Genomic DNA, 18471 nt, shown 5'->3' with positions numbered 1-18471 from the left:
GATAACTTGACTTTCATAACACCACAGAACACTTAAAAAATAGGACTAAAGAATTTAAAAATAATAAAATGTTTACAACAATTTTTTTGCAATTTAGATTAAAAATAAAATCCTAGAAGTTGTTGTTTTGTCTCTACATTACATTACATAAAATTCTTCAGCACATATATCCTACTCTTATCGATATGCATTGTGTATAGTAGGCCTAAATTAAAAATAAAAATCACATTTCTCACAAAAATTCGAATTCGAATTTGTGTAAATTAGAACGCAACATGTAATTGATTAAGCATTTTACTTAGCTACCATAAAAACACGAACTTCAGATTTACTTCGCAAACTTGGCCGCCGTGGAACTACAGTACTTTTATACTTGAAGCTCTGTGATTATTCTTTTATGGATTCTGAGAAAACGACGTATTTCCATTAGAAAGATCAATGGGTATACGGCGCTCAGAAAAATAATCGGTGTTAAAGCATGTGGTTTATATCATTACCACTCTGCTTTGAAGGGTTAGGCGAGATCATTGCCCATTAACTCGTCAATATTTTAAAATGTATTTGAATACTTGTCGATTTTACTTCCCTTAGGTCGTTTCAAAGAATATATCGAAATTCGGGGACAAAATTTAATCGATTTCATCAAATAAGTCTTGTACAACGTTTATTGTATAGTGCTATTTAACAGTCACAGTTCCGTAGTTGGCACTACTGTCCGTGGAACTCATTAGACAATACATGCAGTGACCGTACGTATCCATCAGGCGGTGCAAATTTCGTCTGTAGGCGCTGATGGACTTGTCGACAGCCCCCCGCAAATTTCTATTTGATACCTTTTAACAAAGTTTTTGTGACAAGAATGGCTACGATGGAAGGTTCTTTGAGCAAATGGACAAATGTTATGAAAGGCTGGCAGTATCGGTGGTTTGTGTTGGATGACAACGCAGGATTATTGTCCTACTACACAGTAAGTATTTATTAATTCTTTAAACTTTGGTTGTAGCAATGGTGATGAAGTTCTGTTACAAAGCAAATAGTTTCATTATTTTGTTAGTATGAAGTGGTCTCCGATTATGTTATTTAGCATACATTATTAGTAACCATGTTATTACTTCATATATCAGTTTGCATTACATTATGTTGTAGCTTCCAAATTGTGACTGCATTAAGTTTTCAACTTTAACTGTAGGTAACATTAATTTGGCTGAATTAATTATTCTGCAGTCTTATTTTGTATTTCACCCCTTTGTTGCTCTGTTGCTGTTCTGCATCCCATTTCAATCACGTTTGTTACAAAATGAACTAATTTATATTAATGTAATCACCTCTATTACAAATTATGGTTTGCAAATGAAGTTTAATTTTAGTTCATTGTTGGCCTTATAGCTGCAGTAAGTTGACTTGTTCAGAGTTAGGAAACAAGGATTACACACAACAGAATATTAAAAATGATCTCATGGAATAATGTTTAGTAGCTGGGATGGAAACTAATAAGTATCTATTGGAAATGGATAAAGATATGATATATATACTTGATGATCTCAGATATAAACTACTAAATTATTCTAAGTTTTATTTGTTGTAGTTTGTGTTCAACATTACATTATATTAGTTACACCATAAATTATTGCAGAAGATACTGATAAATTGCAGATATTTTATTGAGGATATAGTGAGATTGCCATTAATGACTGAGTATTTACATAATGTTTTCTTACTTTTCAATTTTTATGTGATTGGATGTGTATGATTTTTTGTAGAAATTGTAGAATAGGTAGTATACTATGAAAATGTTTGGAATGTGTCCATAATACATAGAAGCATGGACATTACACTTTGGATGAAATGCTTGCAGTGCATGGACAGCCATTATGATGAACTGAGTCTGAAATTGCAAAGAAATATGAAAACAATTTTAAGATCAGTAAATAGTACAAAGTTTGACTGTTTTTATTAGTTTTCCTTCAGTCTTATTCCATTCTGATAGACTGTTATATTTATCTTTACATAGTTTTTCTTATTTAGAATTTAAAATAAAGTTCCTGCTTCCTGGTTACTGTAAGAAGTCCATTTGAATTTTAACTAAATTGTGACTTGCGAATGAATGTCATTTAAGAACATGACCGCCCTTCTGGACAAATATTACCACTTGTAGAATTTCTCAGAATCTTTTTCTGCCTTCAACCAGAAGCAAAGAATTGGTATATCAAGACTGGGCATGTATGCTCTATATGTAATCTATTTACAAAGTTCAGATGCTTTATCTAAACCTTTCTAACTAACTTACAAATAATTATTAACTTTATTGTTTGTTGTAAAGTATAAGTACTCTTATAATTAATGCTGAAACATTTAAGAGTGCATTTTACTGATGAAATAATTTTTTTACTATTTAGTATTAAATGTATTTCAAAATATAAATGTCATATATGTTTGAGTAAGTATATAAAAACAGAAACTGATACATTTTCCTCTTTTTAGTTTAAGAGCAATTTTCTCAGCTTCTTGTATTTTTCTAATGGAATCAGTTATTGATATTCAACAATGTGTTACCTGTTTGAGGCCTAATTTGTCAGAACTCAAACTCCAATGAATATGATGATAAATAGTGTTCAAAAGGAACATGAGTAGCTCTTTGGGTAGAAATTAGTAACCTAAGATTGTAATTGAGGTTGGTCCTTACATCTTTTACAAAGTTGGAACTTACCAGTTGGATGACTGTAATATATTTCTTGAATCTGGCAGTTCGCTTCTGCCATTTCAGTCCCAGTGATGTTAGAAAGTAGTATGTGTACATAAAAACATGTACCAAGAAGTTTATCATGACTGGAAATGATGCCATTCCTCCTGAAAAGGAATAATGTAAGGATGCTATGATAATATAATAAATCTGTTAAAAGATATATCCACTTTATTGTATAATGTTAGAATTATTTTAATAATTAATTAAAATTTAGCCCCATTAGTTCCTTTCTTTTGTATAGGATGTCAGTGTATATCATTTTCAAGTTTGGTAATTTAGAATTACCTTATTTTTTATTTGTAAGCTATTAAACCCATACTTCTACTGCCTTAATAATATAGTTTCTTCTTGATCTTGCCCAAATGAGACAATGTTTATGTTGGAATTCTGACATGAAGGATTTAGCACTTATTTTATGTAATACAAATTTTGAATCCGTTTCTTTTTCAGGAGTCTAAATTTCATCTTCGGGAAAGAAACTGGGTTTTTATTTATATACTTCTCCAACTATATCATGCTATATTGTAATTATATTTTAAAGCTGATAATATTTCAGTATGTTTGCCTAATGTAATGGTATGTGTTAAAAATTAATAATTCTTTCTTACCTGGCATAAATTTTGCTCCCAACCAAGCAAGAATTACGGTAGATACGTGGTGATAGAGATGGAGGAATGATACTTGATTATGTTTCTTTCTCAGTACAAAAATTACCTGCAATAAAACCATTATAAGTGATTTAAAAGATTTTATGAACTTTGTATAATTTCAAATCCCCCTTCAAATAGAGGTTAAATTAGTGTGGTGATTGAATGATTCCGGGTCCAGCCTGTGTGTGACATATCATGGTCCAATGTGGGCAGAAAAATATTGTGCTGTTACCAGCTTACGTTTAAAGTCTGCAGTGGTCAGAATTAGGAATATTTTAACAGCGGAACAGCAGTGTTCGCAAAAAGTACAACTTTTTTCAACACACCAGGCAAACACGTGATTGTTGGTTAGTGTTGTTTCGAGGCACATGGCACTGAAGGGTGATTAATTAAATCATAACCTTGATGTAGTTATTTATATATTCATTAAGGAAATGCCATATATTGCCTATTAAGAAATACTACAATTATTAATTTTAATTTCTGTGTATTTGTATATTTATAAATGTTCTCCTTATATCAAAACAATGATTAATAACATTATTTGCATGATTGCTAATAGACTGTGTTGTAATTTGTGCCTCATTAATGTATGTTTTTGAAACCATACTTATTGGATTTCACATCAAAGAATGTGGTCGTCGTCTTTAGATTTTTCCTCGGTTTCATTCCATATCTTTCTGCACTGTACCACAGCTGTTGGCAGGTAGTGAAATACTTCTTAACATTGCTTCGCTAGATTTCATGTTATGACTCTCAGTAGCTTCTAAAGCCTTCAGATTGATTATGAAAATGATAGGATGTAAATGTTTCATATTTGAAGAATTGACAAAATGTAGGAAAATGTTCTTCCAAATTGAATGTTGTTATGAAACAGATTTTGATAGAGTATTATCAGTTCTCAGGTAAGAGGAATAAATTGTATCAGTTTCTGTAGTTCTGCACATTACACTTGTGTCACCAAATGATGTGGAATTAGAAGTGAGAAGGAAATGGAATTTTGATTGTATTAGGAATAAAGAGGTACCAGTCTTAGATGACTGGGGAATTTTTCTGTCTTGTGATTAATGGCCCTTTTGATATTATGATTATCTGAAACCATGTGGGAGTCTGATATTTGTAACTTTCTTACTGGTTTTTCTGGTTGTTTCATGAAGGTATATCAACTGCTTGTGTAGTATTAAATGAGGTGTGGTAGGATAAATGAAATGGTTTTGTACTGTTCTTAAATTACTGTAATGTCACTTATTTGATGAGGCTAAAGAAAACCATTAAAATATCAGTCATAATATCATACTGAAATATCCATGTTTTAAGGATGTTGGTAAATACTGTAAGAATTTGTTTTTTGGGCAAACTGGCAGGACTGTAGGGTTAGTCTTCTGAGTTTCTAGTGAGACATGCATGTGTTAAGCAGGAAATCCAAGCTCAAGACTGGCGTAGATTTTTGTATCAGTTCATGATATATGCTTCTCCAAATATTATTTTCATATTTTTGTGACATTCCATTGTCTGCTATAAAATGTATAATCTGAACTAATTTATTCTTTTAATTTAAAAACTAAATTCTACTAAGCAGTTCAGTTTCTGGAGTTTAAACATAATTATGGACAAAGTGTTCCTGTTAGATGATGTGTTAATGAATTTCATGATTATACAGTTAAAATGTTTTCAGTAAATGTACATTATTGTTTCTCAAGGTCATGATGGAGGAATCTTTACTTACCGTTTCAATTAATTCGATAAATTTAACGATAACTGTCCACCACATCAGGGATACCATCTGAAACATAATATAAGCATATTAATATGTGGAAAACTGAAAATGTTTTCATTATTTATGTCAGTTAAATAGTGCAATGAATTTTTTGATTTGCCAAATCTCTGAGGCAGTATCAGTGGTAAGTCATCTTATCCATTAAAGAAGTCCTAGTCAGCAGTTTAAATTAGAATGCAATCGCATAACACTACAATCTTATATTTGTGCTGCCATAAGCACTAAGATGAAACCATATTTTATACATACTGTATATAGCATAGCTAGATAGGCTGGTTATGAGGGGAAAGTGTCAGAAAGCAATATGGAAGGCAACAAGTGTGTCCACGTTATATAGTTTATTTAACAACATTTCAGTAGCTCAGACTCTATAGTATCAAGTGAGATGGTGAATAATGAATTTGAAAGGATGTGAAAGGAATCAGTCATGGCCTAATTCAAGGTACTGTCCTGGCATTTGCCTGGAGAATCTGAGGAAAATCATGAAAGACCTTGGTAAGGATAGCTAATCTCCAGGCTAAGAATTGAACCTTGGACCTCCTGAATATGAAGCAGTGCTACCACTTGACCGTGATGGTCTGTTCATTTTCTCTGAAGTGAATGAGAGGCAGTCATCTCAGTTAAGGCTACGGCAGGTGGTTACACAGTTTTATCTCCATCGCTGTGAAGGCTGGTCAAGCTGTGAAGAATTCACATTACCAACGGAGGATCATAACGAACCATTCATTGTCACTTGGTGATTCTAGGAGCTGATACTGGTGTTTGTGTCGGCCCAGGACATGCAGTGGTGCCATAGCAAGGAGACTGATATGTTCATTTTTTTTTTCAAAGTGATGTCTGCAGGAAATTCATTCAGTTCCAGCTGCAGCGACCATTTGCTCTGTGACACGAAGCCACCACAGATACAGCGTCAACATGATCTGATTAGGGTATCTGTCAGTGATGATCTGCCAGGAAAATCTTTATCAGTGGTACTACCAGTTCTCCACTTATGTTCTTTTACTGTTTTCCTGTCTTTGTGAGGTGCAGGATAACTTTGTGATCACATGGTACAAGCACACCAACACCTGATCACTTGCTGCATCCCTTACTGGTGATGTAATGATATATAGCTTACAACGAGGTTGTGCCTTATTTCAATGCCTTTTCCTATTGTCCTGGAAAATTCTGTTAGGAAGAATAATTATCATATATTTGAATTTCCCTGACATGTCAGCTTTAAAAGCAGTTATGTTAGTATGTTAGTACTTTAAAAAAAATAGTTAGTTGCCAACACTGGACTTCCAGATTGTAACAGTATAGACTTGTAGGTAGGTACCAGTGTTTTGGTGGAATATACTGTCCCTTCTTGATCATAAAGTAAGAAACATTGCAAAGATGTAAAAGTGTAGGATAATGATTGGATGTCTTGGGATAGGATTGATTGTTTGGCTTTGATTTAAGCAGTAATGAACACTAGTTGTGTATGAAAGAGACGATCGGTTGATTAACTAGCTATTAAAATATTACGATAAAGCAAGAGCTTACCCTCATCGACTCTGGATCGTAAGAAATTTCCACTGGTTCACAGCCAAGACTAAGTCGAGTTGTCCAACCAGATGTCAGTATCTGCATGTTAATCATTGTCAAAATTAAATTAACTCATTCCAGTTCTATGAATTGAAAGATTCTGAATCGGTCATGCATGGCCCATGAATGCGTGAGATCTGCTGTTCTGCAGTGTCATTGCCCCTATTTACAAACATTTATTTAATATAATATTTTGAATTTCTTTTCCAAACTAATTTTTGCTTTGCAATTGTGTTTTATAAAATTATTCTTACATTAGTATGATGTTGAATTAATTTGAAAGTGAGTTATAAGTGGTGAATAAATAACGAATATAAAACGGGCAGTAACAGTATATTTGAATTTGTAATACTGACATTTATCTAGAAAGACTGAGAAAAACTATGGTAGACAATAACCCTTTCTACATTCAAGATATGTACTTCTAGGATGATGCGTTACTGTCGCACAAATCATGTTGGTATTATAATCATTTTATATAATGCGTTGTGTGTGAAGGTTTTGTCTTTGGTTAAATTCCTTTTCCAGTAATATATTAAATATGAATATAAATGTTACGTACCCCATAAAAGAGCACTGCCGAGCAAACAATCTGTACAATGTTGTATATCTGAATGATGGTCTTAAGGCTGTATGGTTTTCGTTTCTTCATGTAAGATGGTCCAAACTTCAGTACAAAGTAGAGATAAATAAGTAAAATGACAACCAGTGAACGTGGATTTCTCATGAGTGTCCAGTTAGTTACACGTGGATCTGAAATGTATAACCTCAAATGTTATATGCCCTACTAGTTCCTATATTCAGATGGTTGAAAGATCGTGGCGAACAATTTCTATTTTATTCTTGCTGGACCGTAATGTACATACTTCAAATAAATGTTGAATTACATGGTTAACACTGAATATATTAATTTCCATTTATCATTAGTCTAATTATAGAGCGATATATTTCCGATTGTATCGTAAATTAGTTGTGGGAAAAAGTAAACAAACACTGGTGCAGATATTGTTATTTATTTTGTTTGCTTTTATATTTCATAGATATAGATATTTTGTTTTGGGGTATGATTTGACTTATCAAGTAATTTGGTTTCGGATTTGAAAATGCTGTACTCATTTGCTCATTTTGAACCTGTATTGCAAAAAACAATGGGACCTTGAGTATCTGAACTGAATCAGACTGTAGCTCCCTTATATAATGGAAATGTCAGATAACAGAAACTCATCTTTATCCCCTTTTGGAATTCATTTATTGTAAACAGTAATTGCAATAACAATTCCACTCATTAATTTTAAAAGTGACTTTTTTATATAAATTTCTAAATTGACGTATTTTTACATGATAATAAAATGTTTAAAAGAAAATTAAAAACATGGAGTTTAGCCAGTTTTTTAAAAGTGTTATGTTCTGCCATTTACCCCGCTCATTTAATAGATACCTTGGCAAGCTGGAACTTGGGTAATCGAGGCCTTTCTGTATTCATATATTCAGCCTTATACTCGACCATACTCACCTCCATATGAATCTGGTAAATCATTGTACCTATCCAGTAAATTTTGTAATAGTGTTGCCATATCTTTCCTGAGCCAAGTTTCTCTGAAAATAAATGAATTTTTATAAAACCTGTTTTTGAAAAACATCGTTATGTATATCAGTGTGTGGGTTAATATTACTTCAGAACGGAAAATGAATATTACTCTCCCGTTTCTGCTACAGTTACGTGGTTGCACTCTGATAGATTCTATTTATTTATGGTTTATTAAAAAATGTGTTCAGTAGCTCAGGCTGTGGCATGATTTAAGGTGCCATCCTGGCACGTATGTGGAGGAATTGAGGTATACTACAAAAACTTCAGTCTGTGTACTTGGTCTCGAGGCTTAAATTTGAACTTGGGGCTTCCTGAATAGGAAGCAGGAGTACCAGTCATTCAGCTGTGATATTCAGTATGGCATTTTCAAAGTAATATAGTTAATTTACTTTTAACATGTAAGAGATGGACAATATATTGTATGCTTTTGGGTATTTTGTTTGTTAATGTGTGGCATCTCAGATCTCATGTTTCCTCTCTTCTTAATATATGATTTTATATTTTATTGATACGCTTACCTTTATCTGGCAAGATTAAATCACTATTTTAACACTGACAGTGAGGCTGTAAGCTCGTGAAAACCGCTAAGAAATCCACCTATAACGTGTACTCCATGACATATTCTTACCAACTGTATTTCTTCTTCATAAAATAATGAAGTATGCATTAGCGTGCTTACCGTGAGAAATAATTTTGAATTGTATGCATAATACTTTGAAATGCACTTACATCAAAAATATTTTATGCATTTGTTTTACCAAGGATACACCGCAGGTCAAAATGTTAAGAGGTATTCAAACATATTTTCAGATGACGTAACATATTCTGTGGTAGTAGCTGAAGTATTTTGTGATTTCTATAGCAAATTGGCAGAAAATAATGGTGGAATTGGAAGACGTCAGTGACGTTAAGAAACCGACGCATGCATGCGTCCATATGTTATCGGCCGTCATCTATAACAGTACTCAATACTTCACATTGTGTGTCTATTGAAATAATTTTTTTTTTACGTAATGCTGAGACGGTCTTTTCGTTTCAGTCAAAAGAAAAAATGGTACGAGGAGTGCGAAGGGGCTGCGTGAGGCTGAAAGGTGCTGTCATAGGGATAGACGATGAAGATGATAGTACTTTTACTATAACTGTGGATGGAAAGACTTTCCATTTTCAAGCACGAGGCGCTGAAGAGCGGGAGAAATGGATTCGCGCCCTTGAAGATACCATTCTTAGACATGCCCATAGGGTGAGTTATTTTTTTACCATACAGCTAGTCATAGATGATGAAGTTTTATTTATATATTGTATATTGATGTAATAATATAGCTAAGACTCTGAAATGTATGTTACAGAGCTTAAACACATTTGTTATGTTATCATGAATAACATATCCATGAAATGTATTAATATATCATATATTAGGGTCCTTTCCCAGGGTTAAAGTATGGACGTGGTGTGCTGATGACCAGTCACCCACTTCTCGTACTGAGATTAAAAATGACTTGGAATATACCTCCTCTCGACTCTGCACCTACGTGGCATTTAACGGGATGGATTTTTATCAAATATAGGCGACAAATACCATGGAAAGGCTAACATTTAAAGTTTCGTGAACATTCTGAACCTTTAGGTTACGTGAAAACAAGTAATTTCATGATCAGACACTCAGAAAACTTGATTTTAATTGTGTGAAATGTTATTGTCCTCATATGACCTAAGGATGGCCGCGAGTGATATCATTATATAAAATATACAACGCATCTACACATGCTTGCACATCTCTACCCAAGATTACACGAAGATAGAATTTTCAAAAGAATGTAACCTACGTACGTACTGAAACTTGAAAACCGTCGGACTTTTACCAGACTACACAGCGCTACGACCCAGAAAACAGCCATCTTGTACTCAGTGCCACGAGAACCTCAAATTGTACCGGATACACGACGCTGATCGTATTTGTCGAGTTGTGTGAAACACGTGTCAGTTTGAAACTATATCGAAATAATCTCCAACACTTGATTTGCAGTTTTTTAATGAAATGTATTTTATCTGGAAAGCCGTACCAACTGCAATATTTTAGCTTGGTTACCATTTAAATAAATAACCTAATTTTGAAAAGATCGATGTTTCTACATTGCACTCGTGAGTTGCCGAATTGCAAGTAAACGCTATCTCGTGGAGTGTGAGATTCACATACAGACGTAGGTTTTTGTCATGTGTTCTTGCGTGGTGGTAGATGGAGTATAGGTGTCGTATTGCATTTCCAGATGCGATGGGACCCCAACAAACCCCCACCCACAGTCCACGAGTTTGATAAAAAACTTATAGAAGCAGATGCATATCTACAAATTCTTATCGATCAACTAAAGGTAAGAATACTTTGAACTCGTTAGGTTTCGTAATATATTTAACGCGCTAGCTCCCATGAAGGTCACACCAGTGGCTCGTGTTAGCACGAATTTCAATACTGCAGGAGTCAGCATTGGGTCACGGGAATGTATAATTTATTGGGGGCTCAGTCTTCGTGGAGTGAAATAATGTTTTTGTAAAGTCACAGCTGGGATAGGAAATTTGCATGATGTTTATTGGAACCACCAGAGTATTGCGTGGTTCATACAGTGACAGTTCCAAATTTATTTTTCCGGCGAAGGATGACGTTCACTCATGGGTCATGGTACGACATTTATGACAGTAAAATGTTTCTTGGGAGCCAGCATATTAAGTAGGCTAATAACCTTATGAATTGTTTTACTTTTGATTAATGAGTCTGAAGCAAAGACTGTGGTGAATTTCGATATGAAGTTTTGTACTGATGTGATTTATTTTTTTGATAACTGTTATTTTAGATTTATTAAAATTTCTTTTGGGTAATGTAAAATATTGATGTCTCATTTTGTGTGAAATTAATGCATAATTTGGAGATATTTTCTATCCATTTGTCTTCATGTTTTTTCTTCAAAATTACTGAATTGAATTACGCAAAATTTGGTAGCTGATATTTACAGTTGGATGTTGGGCGTATTTAATTTTGATCTGAAATCAGACTTTAGAAAGTTTGTTAGAAGTGTTCTTAGTATAAAAATTGTATAATATTAAATATAGGTCAAAAACGTTCTGAGCTTTTGTGGTGTAGTATTATCTGTAATGAGGTTAACTTTCAGATAATAGATCTAATAAGACAAGCAGTCGTGAAAAGATTGCATTTGAGAAGTACGTTTAGTCCGCTGTTAACTCTTTAAAGTACAACGTTAGCATTTATGATAACCTACTTTAACATTTAGTAACTTTGAATTTTGTAATACAGAATATGTGTATAGGTTTCATATGAGTCAGAATAAACAGAAATTATTTCCCTAAACAGCATTTAATGACTGGTCTTTGTAATGGAGAAGTATTGTGTTTTCTTTGAGGTAGGAACTAAATCTTAAAATATTATGTAAACGAACTATGTGCTTTAATAAGTTAAGACATGTCAATTACATTCAGTTTGAGAAATTGCCAGGTACTCTTGATATTACAGCCCTTTTAGAATAATTTATAATATTTAATAATTGAACTGAATTAAGTTCTTTTCAACAGCCAGAAGGTCAAGAACAATATTAATAATAGAAGAGGGAAATATTAATCATTATAATAACTCGTAAGTTTATTTCAGCCGTCTTGTCTAAAATATTATTTTCTTCAGTTACTGCCAGTGCCAGAAAGCAGTTTAAAATAGTGTTCTTTCATCAACATCTTTTGAGAACCAGCACTCACGTTACCCCTTTGCATTTAAGTCCGTTCAGCCCCGTCAAAAATTTTAAATAGGGTACAGTATTGTTCATTGATAATATTATTCCATGTTAAATATTTTTTCGCTTCGTAATTGTATTATGGGTATCGTCGTGCTTATAATCTTATGAAAAGTATTTCACATTAAGTATGTGATTTGGTTAGACCTACATATGAGCTGTATTTATTGTTCGAAAATGTATGTAGACGTATCTGCGATTACGGACGCTAGAGCAGTTTCTATACTTGTCACGAGAGCATACAGAATTAATGTAAAATTACATTAATATTTATTAGTGCCACATTTCATAAACATTAATTGATTTAGTACAATGGAGTGGTCTTGAAATAAAATATGCTGTTTCATAATAGGTTATTATGTAACGAGCATGACAAATGTATTTTCCTTTTAAAAATTAATGAAGAGTGTTATACTGTTTCTTTGCAGTTAGTTTTTAAATTAAGGTTTATACTTTCTTGACCTTAATTACACTGATTACCGGTTCCAGTAGCTCTGTAATCTGTGGCACGTTTGGTATTTTATTTCCTGGAACACGGACTGTGGGTTTGAACCCCGCTCGGGACATTACTGTTATGTTATACAGTTAGGTAGAGGTCTTGCAATGGGTTGATCATTCGCTAAATGATTTATAACATATATTTAAAGAACTATTTCAGAATCAGTTATGTTGGAACAGGCCAGTGGACCTTGTGTGTTATACCTGGAAAATAAGAAAATTTTATTAGGCATAATTTAGTAGAATTTGTATTTTCTACCTTGGCATTTAAATAAATTTCCCTCATTTGTAACCATGTAGTCAGGTGTCTGGCTATTCTGACGAAGTTATTTTGTTTTAATCGTCAGTCTCCCCAGGAATGCCGGGCAATGCCTTGAAATAGGCCATGACCGCATCCTTCCATACCCTTACCTGCTTTTCATCGTCATTTCATCCCATTAATCATTATAGGCCCTTTCATATAAGAAACTGAAAAAGAGTAGGTAAATAACTGAAGAATTAATAATCTTTGAAAAGAAACATTTTTACAGAAATTCTGTCAAAGTTCATGCCGATACAACAGTCAACGTTCCTCAAATAAGCGTAATATAAACCTGGTTCGTCATTGGGGAGAGTAGGTCTCGAATTTCGGACGGAATTACGTTTTTAATGTTTTTTTTATTTTACATATTCTGTCCAATATGATGTTCGATAGTTTCCTCGATTCTTTATAGAACCATTCAAGCTGATGATAGTCTTAATACTTCAACATCAAGTCCTTACCTCAAATAAAACACAACTCATAACCACTACAAAATCATTTGTTTAAGGAAGTAATTTCTGTTTACTCTGAGTGTCATATGAAACTGTCAAAACTTCAAGAGTTCCAAATCATCATGTAGTCTAATACATGCCGTATAAACGTACAGAGTTGATAAACAATATGGAAAACATCAATGTTAAGCTATATTGATCGATATGGAGTCTTTGCAGACGTAGATTTTTTACGATATTTAATGAGGTTGTTATGATTGTGAAGACGTCAATAATAACGCCATGTGGACTTGAAAGAAGATTCCAACCTCAGTATCTTTCTCCAAAACTTCGGTATTTACCTACAATTAACCCAGAAGAACAATATCAGCATGGATGATGATGATGATGTACTTCTGGGTCTTGGCACCTCGTAGTCAGCAGATGCCAATGTTTCGGAGAACAATACTGTCTCCATCTTCAGTCCTGACGACGAGTCTACATGGCGCGAAAACGAAGAAGGACGTCATTATCCTCACCATGTGAAAACCTCAAATCTCACCCAGTCGGTTTTTATGTTTGCACAAACAGACTGAAGTGAGGATGTCAGAATCTAAACGAAACACGCCTGCACCCAAAGACTACGCCGATCACTGGAGAGTACGTAATTTCCATCAAGGCCATTTGATATTCTGATATTGAACTAATAATTTGTTTATTTTTATTTAGGCATTAGAAGTCAGAATGGAAGGTATGTCGGATCTCGTTGAGAAAGCTAGGTGTCAAGTTATTCATGATCATGCTAATGTGAGTATACAATTGTTTGGTGGTTGTTATTACTAAATATTTGTAGGTGAATAAAAAAAATTGAAGGTTGGGGGGGGGGGGGTATTTTAGCTTTTGACAGAATAATTACACTGTAATTCTTGTATGTAGTTGCCATGCATTTCGACGTCTTTTGTCCGATAATCTGCAAATTTCATGATTAAATCAGAATAAAATATTTTTATTTTTGGTCTTAATACGTTTTTGCATGTTTCTTCCCATAGTTAATGCTGATTTCAAGTTCAGTTTCGTTCGTGCTGATTCATTGCTTGTCCCAGATATGCCGATGAATCTACTTCTTAATCTCAGCATTTATTACAGTCAGTGCCTGCTCAAAATTCACGTCATCAGCATTATTCTCACCTTCTTTGAGCGTTTCCATCCACTTGTAAGCCTTACTTTGTCGTCATACTGTTATCAACGTCAACTTCTGACAACATATTACAGATTCTTAGTAGTTTTTAGCATTAACAGTGATATCAAAACCGTTTTGAGGGCAATACATTTTTTTTACTATTTTACTTTAATTTTCATATCCATTGCAATTTTTTATTATCTGGGTTGTTAATTGAATGATGTGTTTTCGTGATTTTTGATTGAACTTGTGTCTAGTTGTTTCTGATTCTGGTACAATCCTCTTTGCAGGATATGTTAGAGTCCATAAAACACTCTATTGTCATGCTTCAGATAGCCAAGGTGAGTTTTTTTATAATCGTATATTACTGCTGATACATATTATGCTTGTAGTACGTTTGCTGTGCGGTAGACGTAGTCCAACGTAGTTTATGCTAATGGCGAACAACTGGTTTTACGCAAGTCAGTTTAAAGAAAAGGAGAAAACTTTATCAGGACTGGAGGCCAATGTTAACATTTTTATTTTACTAAATAAATTTCTGGTGCACATTTATTTAAACAAATTAGAAATTATATACGTAGCGTAACAGATTTGATATTCAGTTTATGTGTCTTATAAATAGTATACGTTTGTGTAGTTTGAGGGACCTTGAAGATGTGCTGTGATGCTGTGTGGACAAACATATTGTATTTGTCTTCAGGGTTGAAAATAGAGACATTATATTCCTCCAAAACGTTTATATCTATCTGTGAGCGACTTATTTCACTGAAGGAGTTAGCAAGGACTTCTGAAACGTCGGTAAACGTCTACCAGGCTAGGTGCAACATCCTGGAATGCAGTCATTTTAATACTCTGCTGTGAGAACCTGAAATCTCACTTTTTGTGTCTTTGACGATACTGGTCTTCTGGGTTGGAATATTTCGGAGAGAAACATTCTGCCTCCATCTCCAGGTTCCTAGCCTAACCAAACGTGAGCTGATGTGACCTCACTTCAATCCTAAAGTTGGAGGCAGTATGTTTCGAAACGTACCGACAAGCCCACGTGGCTTTACAACTCAGAAGTCCATCAGGATCTTTGCCGATGTGAGAACCACGGCTGTATTTTTTGTATTCTTTACCTTGAACAGTTGCTTTCACGATTGTTGGAAAAAGGGGGGGGGGGGGCTTTTACTGCAGGTTTCTATTGATCTGCATGCCGCATTAGGATGGTAGTTAGCCCCTTTTGGTCTACAGTACGGAGTGGTCTCTCAACTGTTGCAGAACACGGCACATCCAGTGAATGGAATCTACCACTCTACGGACACTTCCCCGTTGTCTATGGACAATAGCCAAGCGTCCGGCAAAGATATACAACATGAAGGTAAGTGTTAAAAAATTTTATTCACGAGATACAGAAATTTTATAGCACAGTAAAATTTTCATAGGTGATATAATATTTATATGCCTATTGCATTTATTGTTCCGATAACTTTATCACTGCTGAAGTCATTATTACGCAAACAACGTTTAAATAATTGATAAACCACTATTTATACGCTGTTAGTATTGATATTTAACTTTATGTAGTCTGTAGCATTTTCCATCATCTCTTGTACTGATTATAAAGTAATAACTGTTGTGGCAGATTTAACGTATTTCCTGTGGTTTCGTAATCTATCTTGTAGATTCGTAATCCCCCAAAGATTATGGTGCTTTGGTTAAGTTCCGTGTGCAAGAATTAGAATTAACAATGATGAATCACGTGTTAAATGTTTTTACATTTCCGTACGAGTATTATATCTCGTGTTATACACGTGGAATACGAGCGTGCTTTTACAGGCATGCGTATTGTAATTCTGTTGCTTTCAATACGTGACATATGCCAGTGTTCGTCTGAATTTATGACGCCTGTAAATACATGGATTGGATCCAGCTACATTTATAAGAGACGCTTTGTCTACCCAAACTTTTTGGAACAGTGCTATTACTTCCTAGTAAAAAACTTGGAAGATATAGTAGTGTAGCTTGGAAGTTCGCCATTTTGTGTGGTGAGAAGTGAGAACACTTTCTAAAGATGTTGTTTTCATTCCTGTGTGTTATTGTTTGTGTAAAGCGGTACAGTCGAGTCATATTAAGATTTTTTTAAAAATGTTTTATGACAATTTTGATTCAAGGTTTTACTTTACGAAGAAATTATAATTGCATCTACTTTAATTTACCACTCATGGAACGTAATGTTCCTACAAATTCGAACGTGTATCCCATACGATATACATCACCCATTTTTATGTGAGTGTAAAAACACTAGGATTGTATTTTATGCACAGATACACCAATTTTAAACCCATGGATGGCACCAATTAAAAGTGCACTGTATTCGTGACGTTTCGGAGATCCGTACTGTGTCTATCTTCAAGTCGACAGTGACTTCCCTGTGGCCCTTTCCAATACATACGTTACGCGCCCAATGTTCGGACATTGGTTTGAATGTAAATATAATTAAATTGTTGTTTGGTAGTAGGAGTACCTAAGTTTGGATCGTCATTGGTGTGAACATGAAATGAATATTCGAATATCTTACAAGATTTAAGGGACGAGATGTATTCCGGAAGTAAGTTGGTACCGCTCGGTTTTTTCTTTTTTGTTTGCTGGAAGTTGTAGTCTTTGCTTCTCGCTGTGTGATTGAGGTTTTTGCTGTGAAACGATGTTTTTTTCTGGATTGTGACGCATAGCAACGCAACTAGCAAGAACATCGCAATTTCCATCTGGTTATCATCTTTCTACGAGTCTACACAAAGTTACATCACAGAGTAACATCGACTTGCTCCTCATTTTTTAAATATGAGATTTACTTTTGAAGGAAATTTTTACTTAAAAAGGGATTTTGATGTTATCGATTCCGCTGTAACTGAGTTTTGTCTCATTTCGAAAATGAAATAGACTTCATATACCAGAGCAGAAAACAACAAGAATTTCTAGAATGTTTCTGTGTTATCCTCAAGTTTTTAGTACGTGTTCGGGTTCTTCTCATGCTGTTTGAAATTCGACTTGTGAAACGTTGTTTAAACATGCGATGTTACCGCCCAAAAAACTGAAGTTATGGACAGTCAGCGTAATTTGAACATTAAACGGAGGTTAGGGTAAATTTTCATATCCATTCTCAGCGTGTTCCACGTATGAACGTTAAAATTGAGTAGTAAACTATTCTACGACGACATATGATCTACTGAGGCTAATTAGAGCATCGTTTGGGTCCGAGGTTCGAAGATGCAGTCGTTGCTTGTTGTAAATTACTGCCCGTGGAGGTCGCATGTAGAAACTGAGAAGAACCAGGAAGCTGTTGAGATAGTCAGAAAAATATGGTGCGGTTAAAATGAGCATGGCTTCGAATACAGTATACCATTTGCGCCACAAACCGATACAGCACGTCATGGTTTAGTCCTTAGCACTCTTACGTCGTATCTGACAAGTCCCGGGTTCGGTTCTTGGCCCAGCTGAGACACAGGTAAAATTATCCCTGTGTCCCAATGGACTTAACTAAGCACCACGTCTTGGTGACTCTCGGAGGAACTGAAGTACATCTTCTTGCAGTCAGTTTTGGCACTTGACAGAGTTGAGTGTTCAGGCTCCAGCCGATTTACCCCTGTAAAAGGAGCCTACGGTAGTGGGCTGGGTACGCCCGAGTCGGTTTGAATGTGGTGGCGAAGTTACAAATTCCTGCCACTGCCGGGAATCGAACCCCGGCCAGACTGAGACCGTGCCTTGAAATAGGTCGCGATCACTTTCAAGTTTATCCCAATTAATCGTTTGTAGTATCCTTTCATTTGAAGCTACGTCCAGCGCAGGAAGACACTAAAAGAGTAACTCAGCACAGTTTCATTAAGCACGCATTAACTAGCCTCAGGGCTGTGTCTCTGCGAAATGGCGAGATACAGTCCATTTCGAGAATATATTAAATTATCTGCGG

At 34.7% G+C, this 18471-nt stretch overlaps 2 protein-coding genes across 5 annotated transcripts in view; one reads left to right on the top strand and one right to left on the bottom strand.

The window, feature by feature from the left end:
* Positions 1-713: 713 nt before the first annotated feature.
* LOC110829076 (oxysterol-binding protein-related protein 9) overlaps positions 714-18471 on the top strand; it is a 37255-nt gene continuing 19497 nt past the window's right edge. For 2 of the 4 annotated variants that reach the window (XM_022062414.2, XM_022062411.2), the window contains exons 1-6: positions 714-967; positions 9367-9567; positions 10592-10693; positions 14075-14152; positions 14816-14866; positions 15786-15885. In XM_022062414.2, coding sequence (XP_021918106.1) covers positions 860-967; positions 9367-9567; positions 10592-10693; positions 14075-14152; positions 14816-14866; positions 15786-15885 — 640 coding nt within the window. In that variant the 5' untranslated portion in view covers positions 714-859. Of the gene's footprint in view, positions 968-9160; positions 9289-9366; positions 9568-10591; positions 10694-10887; positions 10999-14074; positions 14153-14815; positions 14867-15785; positions 15886-18471 lie in introns of those variants that run through there. The other 2 variants (XM_022062412.2, XM_022062415.1) reach the window with 2 other exon arrangements.
* On the bottom strand, positions 1549-9002 carry LOC110829077 (very long chain fatty acid elongase 7). The gene is made up of 8 exons (XM_022062417.2): positions 8846-9002; positions 8253-8335; positions 7302-7492; positions 6698-6778; positions 5120-5176; positions 3352-3457; positions 2708-2847; positions 1549-1885 (listed from the first exon to the last, which is right to left on the bottom strand). The coding sequence occupies exons 2-8, from the start codon at positions 8311-8313 to the stop codon at positions 1715-1717; spliced, it is 807 nt and encodes a 268-aa protein (XP_021918109.1). The 5' UTR covers positions 8314-8335; positions 8846-9002; the 3' UTR covers positions 1549-1714.

The sequence above is a fragment of the Zootermopsis nevadensis genome, unplaced genomic scaffold (assembly GCF_977971745.1).
Source record: "Zootermopsis nevadensis isolate Lab colony 2312 unplaced genomic scaffold, Znev_1.0 Znev_ptg000007l, whole genome shotgun sequence".
Classification (NCBI taxonomy): domain Eukaryota; kingdom Metazoa; phylum Arthropoda; class Insecta; order Blattodea; family Termopsidae; genus Zootermopsis; species Zootermopsis nevadensis.
Note: the sequence above shows the minus strand (reverse complement) of the source record. Positions and strands in the feature narration are given on the sequence as shown.